Here is a 9459-nt window from a genome sequence, read left to right on the forward strand (position 1 = left end):
AAATATCATTTCAAAACTGCCTTTCAAACTTATTTGGGACATGAAGGCATTTGAGAATCTAAGAAAACTATTGGGCTGTCTCCCAAGAAAAATGCATGTGTGTGTACTTTCATGGAAATTTGGCGTATGTGTTCATATAATCCCTAAAAGTAACCTCTGGTCTACTTAGACATTTACAGTTTAGAAAGGGGGCTAAGAATTGATGCTTAGAATTTGAAATTTTACTGAAACCTTTATTCCATATTTTCATTGCAGAAGTTCAAGAAAACCTTTTTATAGATATTAACATTAAACTCATTTCACTATGAAGGTGATTAAAGAACTGTAAGTGAATACTATGTATACTGTTATGCCAGTAAATTAGAAAAATTAGGTGAAAGAGTAGATTTTCTAGGAAAATAGAAATTTTGCTGTAGTTAAGAGTATTAGGTTGAACCAGATGACATTGTTGCCTTTGAGGGTCAGAAATAGTTAATATTATTGTCAGTTTCATATGATTCCACTTAATTGAAGCATTAAAATGGAAGAACTTTATGTAACTTAAAAAAAAAAAATCACTGAGTACCGATGGTGTTATAAGTGAGTTCTATAAAATGTTCAGATGATTCTCTTGCTGTATGAGGTATCAAAAATAGAGTTAGAGAGTTTTCCAGTTAATTCTGTGAGACTAGCCTCTTTTAACTTCAAATGAAATTATAGTCCGAAGAACTAAATGTCAAAGCCATTGGTAAAATTAATAAATAAAATTCAGAAATGTATAAGAACATTGTATCCTGACCATGAAAGATTTGTCCCAAGAACAACAGAATGGTTCAACAATAGTAAATTTATGTAATTCAATACGTGAACATCTGCATTGAAAGGAGAAAAAAGATTTTGATAAAGTTGAAGGTATTTGCTAGAAATAATCATACTAATAGCTCTTAGCTAACTAGTATTAGACGGGTATGTGTGTACTGCAAAATCAAAGCAAACTTCAGATCTAATAAATAAAACACTGGAAACATTATAATTATGAGGATGCTCCCATCACTGCCACTGTTAACATTGCTGTAGACCTGGGGTCAGCAAACAGTGGCTCACAGCCAAATCTGGCCTGCCATCTGTTTTTGTAAGTAAATTTATTGGAACACGCCCATGCCAGTTTGCTTACTTATTGTTTGTAGCTGCTTTTGTACTATAGCAGCAGAACTGAGTAGTTACAACAGAGAATGTCTGGCCCACAAAGCCTAAAATATTTACCATCTGGCTCTTTTCAGAAAAAGTTTGCTGACTCCTGTGTTAGATGTCTGACCATTGCAAAGGACAATTTTTATCTTGTTTTTAGGAATATATACTGGAAAGAAGTAGACATGAAAGAATGAAGTGGACTTGTGTGTACCAGTACCAAAAGATAGCTATTACATATTGCTGAGTAAAAGTCAAAAACAGCACATCTAGTGTGATCCCATTTACTAGCAGGGGGGTGTATGTGTGTGCTTTAAAATTTTAGTAAGAATAGGGAAAAAGGCCTCAAAAGATACACAGCAAACTGTTAATAGTGGTTAATTCTGAATAATGGTCTTTCGGGTGTTATTTGCTTTTTACTTTGCTTTTTATTCTGTTTGTTTTATTTTGTGTCATTTGGTTTTAAAATTTAGAAGATACAAAACTGTGTGCATTGAAATGTCTTCTTTTTATCCTCAGCTATTGAACTCTCCTCCCTGTTTCTTTTTATTCATTCTGAAATGTTTTACACTTTTTTGTTGGAATTTTTTAATTTAAGGGAATAGAAATCAGCCCTTCAGGTAATTAGAATTATCAATATATTTTAGTAAAAATCTGGAAATAAATTTCATACAGTTTGTACTTGGTTAAACTTAAGTATAAATGATTCTGCACCCCCGTAGAAAACCCCAGCTGTTCTGGATTTTTGCCAATAATATCAAATACCTTGTTTCTAAAAAATGTGGTCCTTGGCCTAACATCACAAGCATCACCTAGGAATTTGTTAAAATGCAAATTCTCGGGTCCTAACACAGGACTAGTGAATCAGGAGCTGCATTTTAACAAGATATTCAGGGGATTCATATGCATGCCATAGTTTGAGAAGCACAGTTTTACTGGTGTCTCTGAGGACCTTAGTAGTATATCTGCTGTTTATCTTCTTTGAAATATAGTGAAATACTGATACTGTGGTATACACGTTGGAAAAGAGTACTTAGAGCAGGGGTTCCCAAGTGCTGGACTGTTTGCATAAGATTTACTTGGAAACTATTTTATGTATGTAATACTGTACTGTTTCTCTTGGAACCAGCTGTAGAGTTTCCAATTCCGTTATCTTGGTGTCTCAGTTATCTATCTTAGTGGGATGTGAGAAACTGGATATTGTTTAAAAAAAAAAAAAAAAAGAAACAAGAGCTCCTCAGGTGATTGTAATACATGGCACATTTGGTAGTCGTATAACTGTATAAATCTGTTCTAGATGTGGCTGTACTCCTCTGGACTATACCTAACACCCTAAAACAGAAAAACCACATCATTCTTGGATATCAAACAATGAGTTTATTCTTCTTTCATTCCTTTGTAGATGAATAAATGATATGATTAGGAGCAAATACAAGTTGAGTCAATTAGGAATGTTGCATCAGTGGTTGATGTTGTCCTGGACTGGATATTATTTGATACATATTAATAAGTGAATTACATTTCCAAAGATAATTTCCATAATTGAGCAACTCTTTTCTGAATGGATTTAAGCCTTAATTTGCAGTTTTCCTCTTTCAGGTTGAAATTTTATTACTATAAAAGATAACTTTAGCACTGATTTTAGTACCAATCTTACTATTAACCTGAAGTGACACTTAATTTAGAATAAGAACTTAGACCTTCCGACTATTAGCCCCATTAATGGGGATATTTTTTAAAAAGTAGATGTGTGTAATATTATATTGATTGTGTTCTAGCATTGTAACTTGATATAATTGGCAGCCTAGCTGTATTTCTCAGAGTTTGTCATAATCTATATTTAAAATAACATGAAATACTTTGAAATGTCACTTATAGCTAGTTCCAATGATATTTTTAAACGTATTTTAAGTAATATCAATTTCATCTTTCCATAGGCTCAAAGTCTAACTCCCCAGGACTACAATCTGAGGTGGTCAGGCCTTTTGGTGACAGTGGGTGAAGTCCTGGAAAAGAGTTTACTGAATGTCAGCCGGACTGATTGGCACATGGCATTTACTGGGATGTCTCGTCGGCAGATGATCTACAGTGCAGCCAGAGCAATAGCAGGCATGTATAAACAGCGCCTGCCACCCAGGACAGTGTGAGAGCAGACTTACTTAGGAGACTGAGATTTTCCCCCCACTTTTAGCTTGATGTTAAAGAAGCGATTGTACCTTCCTAAATTGAATAGCCTAAATGAGTCCAGTAGTTTTTATCGTTTTCCTGTAGGCTGCAATTTTTCTTTTTCTAGAAAGACATTGTGTCATTCCAGTAGACAAAAAGAAACAAATCCTTTTTATAGTCATATCATTTCACCTATCGTAGTTCTCAAAAAAGAAAATATACAAATGTATTTACAGCACAATTTAACATCCAAATTTATAAGTTGGAAATTCATGTGCAAAGACATTTAATGCCATGTACTTGATTATTTTGTTCTTTAAAGAAGACATTATTAAAGAACATGTTGGTTGAATGTTTATAAAAGCATGATTTCTTTTGGCTTCATCTCTTTTCCTGTCAGTCTTTGATGCCTTTTGTATGTGCACATGATCTCAGGGCTGGTGCTGAGCAGCCTGCTCAACAGTCACTATAAGACACCTACTTGTAGGGAGATGTTCCACATTTCCGTGCATGTTTTCAGTAATATGGGCCAAAATAATGGAATTGATCATTTTCTTTTTTGGCCATCATGTACACATATAATCTGGAAAATCATACCTTTTTCAATTTTAAACATAACTTTTGGCATTCCCAGATTTATACTATGAACATTGGGGTAATACATTTTATTTTTTCATTGCTATATGACAGCTAAAGGGCAAATGATTCAAGTATATTTTAAATCAGAAGTATTCAAGTTATTTTTGTATAATGCTGTTCAGTATTTCCAAGAATAAACTCTGACAACAGCCATTGTTTCTGCTTCCACTCATACTCTCTAAACATTTTAATAGAGAAATTTTTGAGACGGGGTTACTTTATTGCTTATGGGATAGTATGTCTCTTACTTTAATTAAGGTTACTTACTTGGTTTGCCTTAAGCATTACTTTTTTAACTTTGTGCCATTTGGCTTTTACTTTTTATGGATGTTTTCAAAGAAACTTATTTTATATTCAGTCTAGTTTATGTGGTCTATTGTGTTTCTATTTAGTGGAAGCCTTTTCCCCTCAAATAATATATTTTATCATTTTTGGACTTATATAAATCATAATTAATTTTTTTTCTTAATACTGTTGAACTTTGTATATACAAGTTCAAATAACTTTTTCGAAGATAGTTTCTTATATAAATGTAACTTAATTTTTTTACTCTTCTATACAGTTCTTTAGATGTAAAAGAATTAGCACAGTCTCTGGCAGTTTTATAAAAGCTGTTGAAGCTCTTGTCCTGCACTGTTTTTAGGTATCAGGTTTGCTTTGTATTAATGCCACTTCAAGTCATTATTTGGTTTCTGCTATTTTTTTACCTGAGGATAAGAAGAATGAATATTAAATTTGAATATTAAATATATGTTACTTTCCAAGCACTGTATAATGACTGTTCAGTGAATATCAGACTTCTGTGTCATTAAAAGTCATGAGAGACAGCAGAGAGAGGTTACAGGTTGCCTTGGTGCACTTTTGTCCAGGAGTAACAGGGACAGAATAGTTTCTTTTCCTTCCTTCAAGTACATTTCTCTACCATTTGCTTCTATACTTTATTTTAAAAGCTATCCTTTTCTAGTAGTATTTTATCATGGCAATGGCATGATGACAAAACAGTCTTTCATTACAAACTGAAGGGAAGCATGTCCTTACTTAAAATAGTTTTGCTGCTTTCCCTCCTATCGTAAGGAAATTTTACAGATTCTAAAAATATCTTAGTTTTTCTTTGATTTTTATTTTACCAAGTCACAAATGTCTTTTTGATGTTTTGAGAATTGTTCTCATAGAATCACAAACATTGACATTTCATTAGATGATTATTTTCCTAGAATCCCCAAAGAGCAGTGGCAGAGTTATTCCATGGCTTGGTTGAAGCTAGATAATTTTCCTGCCCGTGGTGGCTTGGTAGGCCTTCTGCTCGGAACAGTGTGAGTGGGTGAGGAAGATGAGAGACGGGCAGATGGAAGAGAGAAATACATGAACCTCTCTGGTTCTGTTTGTGGCCCAGAGTTTTTGAAAAGCAGCAGAGCATGACTGACTTCACATGCTCAGCTTTCTCAGCCTTTTGTTTATTTTGTTGTCCTTAGATTTCCCTGTTGTAAAAGGGGCAAGAAAAGTAACTCATTATCTCTGACACACCATGGCAGCTTAGCCAGATAGTCTTGGTGGTGGTGTTTAGGCATAAGATATGCTGATCATCAATCTGAGGCCAGTTTCCTTCACTCATCATCCAGCCCAAGTGTTCTGTTCTCTTCCTGCCCGTTTCCTTGTAACTCCTGCTCTAGCCTTGGCGGAGCGGGAGTGCTATTTGCTTTTGTTCTCCCTCTGTCTTAGGAAAAGCCATCTTTAATATAGTTCTTCACCACTGTTGGGGTTGTTTTGTGATTTTTTTTTTCTTCCGAAGAGCTCTTGTATTTCATATTTTGTATATAAAATTTTGTATTTTAATCCAAATTATTGCATTTTCTAAGCTTGTACACATATATTTAATTAGTGTGAAAGGAAACAGAATGCAGGAAAAGTAATTTAATATCAACCTTAGTTGACAAGGTGCTCAGATTATTCAATTCGGGATCTTCCTTTTGTTAGGTTTTTGAGACAACCCTAGACCTAAACTGTGTCACAGACTGCTGAATGTTTAGGCAGTGCTAGTAGTTTCCTTGTCCGATTCTGTTATTACTTCCCTGTTCTTTGTTCCTCTTTTTTCTGAAGATTAATGAAGTTGAAAATCGAGGTGGATAAATACAGACAAAAAGATAGTGTGATAGTATAAGTAAAAATGCAGATGAAAGTGTGTTGTATACATCCATTCAAAATTATGCAAGTTAGTAATTACTCAGGGTTAACTAAATTACTTTAATATGCTGTTGAATCTACTCTGTTCCTTGGCTAGAAAAAATTATAAATAGGACTTTGTAATTTGTGAAGCCAAATTGATAATATTCTATGTTCTAAAAGTTGTTGAGCTATACATAAATTATTAAGAAATACGGATTTTTATTCCTTGGATATGGTGTTCATTTTATGATATTACACAGGATGATGTATTGGGTGAAATCAGTTTTGTAAGTATGTAAATATGTCATAAATAAATAATGCTTTGACTTATTTCCCAAGTTGTATAGTGCTTTTTTTTAATGCTAGTTTATATTGAAAGGACACGTATTTGTTTTTTATCTAAATTTGTTACTGGCTGCCAAGAATTCTTATACAACAGCAACTTAACCACCATATTTCTAGTGGAACTGTAATATTCACATATACCAGAGTTGTTAACTTCAGGGTCCAAGAACTCAAAATATTTAGAGGAGAGGACACATTGGAGATAAAGGTAGTAGGCAAGAAGTTAAGGCCTATGGTCATGAGGACACTTCTTATTGGGTTTTCAAGTAGTTTTATTTCTTAGAGTAGTTTCAGTGCACAGCAGAATTAATTAAAAGGAGGGAAAGTACAGAGATTTCCCATATATCCCTTTCCCCTGCATATGCATAGCTTCTTCCCCCATTATCAACACTCCCCACCAGAGTGATCCATAATCAATGAACAATACACAATCGATGAACCTGCATTGACCTGTAATCTCCTATAATCCATTGTTTACCTTAGGCTTCACTCTTAGTGTTGTACATTCTTGTGGGTTTAGTCAAGTGTATAATGACATGTATCCATCATTATAATATTGTAGGAGATTTTCACTGTCCTAAAATGTTTTTCTGTCCCCCAACCCCTGGCAACCACTGATCTTTTAACTGTCTCTATAGTGTTGCCTTTTCCAGAATGTTATATAGTCGAATAATACAGTATGTAACCTTTTCAGATTGGCTTCTTACATTTAGTAATACATATTTAAGATTCTTCCACGTCTTGTCATGGCTTGGTAATTTATTTCTTTTTAGTGCTGGATAATATTCTATCGTCCAGATGTTCCACAGATTACTTACCTGTTTGCCTACTGAAGGACATCTTGGTTGTGTCAAGTTTCGACAATTTTGAGTAAAGCTGCTACAAACGTCTGTGTGCAGGTTTTTGTATGGACTATTTTTAGCTCATTTGGTTAGTAAATACCAAGGAGTGCCATTGCTGGATGTATGATAAGAGAATGCTTAGTGTTGTAAGAAGCCACCAAACTGTCTTGTATAGTGTCTGTATTGTTTCCCCGCCCGGCCCCCCCAGTTTATTTTGTACTATATTTGGTATTTTGAGTTTATGATCTCAGGACAAGAGATTTTTGTCTTGATTTGGCCAAATTTGGGGCAGGGGAGCAGGAGATTCCAGAAAACAACAGAATATTGATTGGGGGAAGGGGCTGCTGGGTGGGGTTTCTTGGTTGGTTGTCGGAAGACAATAATATTGTTTTAAATAGACTGGAAGAATACCGGTTCAGGACCTGGGAAAGACCCTGTTTCTTTATATTTAATTTCAGAATTAACTGGAGGAAAAAAAAATATGTTGGCAATAGAAACAAAATTGGCAAAACGATATCAAGGAAGTTTAAAAATTTACAGAGGAAAGAAATCTTATAAATTATACTAAAGTGAGCTTATTTTAAGAAAAAGCTCACATTTTCTTAAGAATAGTGGTAACACTTGTTTTTAATAATTTTTTTTTTTAATTTTCTTTAAAAAAAGCTGTAAGGAGTGAGGAACAAACACGTAAGTTTGTATTAGGCACTGGAGTAGAAACTTAAACCAACATTATGTTATTGAGCCTGTAGATATTTTTACTCCTGTTTTTATAGATAAGGTAAGTGAAACTTAGATTAAACGAGTTGCCCAATATCACAAAACAGATGAATCACAGAGAATTTAAACAGTACGTGACTTGCCGAACCAGTCTCTTCCCACCATCCTGATTACTTCAGGAAGTTATGGGTATATAATTAATCCTATATTTGTTGATTGTAAGTGAATTCAAATAATGGCATGAGGACTTTTCCTTAGTTTATTTTTAATCTTACACTATTATGTTTAGTGAAAACTATTTCTACTCCATATTTTTCTTTTGAGTTTGACAGGGCTGTTTTGGGCTTTCCTGCTGGTATGAAACTATGTTCTTGACATTTGGATATCCTCCCCAATTTGGGAAACCATTAACTAGGTTTGAGTATCATTTTTAGGATAAAAGCCACAGATGTTCTCTAGTGACATCAGGAAGGTATTTGAAGAAAATTTCTTGTTAAACTAGTCTTCAAGCAAGGTACTGAACACATGTCTTTTAAAATATTTAAAAATTACTTTTGTTATTGACATGTACATGTAGGAAACTACATAAATCACAAATGAATTATCACAACATGGATACACTCAGATAACGACTGCTCCAATAAAAAAAAAATACACCAGCATCCCAGAGCACCGTTAGACCTCCTGAAATCACAGTCCCCGCCTTCCCTGCTAAGATAACCAATACCTTGAATTCTAACAGAGATAGTCTTGCTGGTGGTTGAATTCAATATAAATGGAATCCTCAGATACATTCTTTTACCTCTGACTTCTTTTCTTCAGCATTACGTTTGCATAAATCATTTGTGTTGTATATAGTGGTATTTGCTTATTTGTCTTGCATAGTGTTATGCAAGTTATAGTGTTCTGTTGTCTGAATATACCACAATGTATTTATCTTTTGTTGCTGAACAATTGGGTTGTTTCCAGTTTTTTTGGTTGTAATGAATACAGCCCTGGTTATCTTGTACAATTCTTTTGATCCACATATGTGACATTTGTGTTGGAAATATAGATAAGATGAATTGCTGGAGTATAAAGTATGCATATGTCAATTTTAGTAGTATGGCCAAAATATTTTCTAACAATGCCTAAATTTACCCTCCCATCATTACTATGATGTTATTTCTACTTACTGTATATCCTTGTAAACACTGTATCCTTGTCAAAAGACTTGAAGTCTCTTAAAATTAATTATATTGTGGTTTTAATTTGCTTTTTGCTGACATTAGGGAGAAAGTTGAGCAACTTTTCATGCATTTACCATTTGTATGTCTTTCGTGAGGCATCAGGTTTCCTGCCCATTTTTCCCTTGAGTTTTCTCTATTTCTTAACTGATTTTTAGACGTTCTTTGTATACTCTAGGTACTATGAGTTGCTG

General features: G+C 34.0%; 1 protein-coding gene across 1 annotated transcript in view; it reads left to right on the plus strand.

The window, feature by feature from the left end:
• PRRC1 (proline rich coiled-coil 1) overlaps positions 1 to 6469 on the plus strand; it is a 32497-nt gene extending 26028 nt beyond the window's left edge. The window contains exon 9 of the mRNA XM_021939655.2: positions 3105 to 6469. Coding sequence (XP_021795347.2) covers positions 3105 to 3314 — 210 coding nt within the window. The 3' untranslated portion in view covers positions 3315 to 6469. The remainder of the gene's footprint in view (positions 1 to 3104) is intronic.
• Positions 6470 to 9459: the final 2990 nt, after the last annotated feature.

Source organism: Papio anubis, chromosome 5, assembly GCF_008728515.1.
Source record: "Papio anubis isolate 15944 chromosome 5, Panubis1.0, whole genome shotgun sequence".
Lineage (NCBI taxonomy): Eukaryota > Metazoa > Chordata > Mammalia > Primates > Cercopithecidae > Papio > Papio anubis.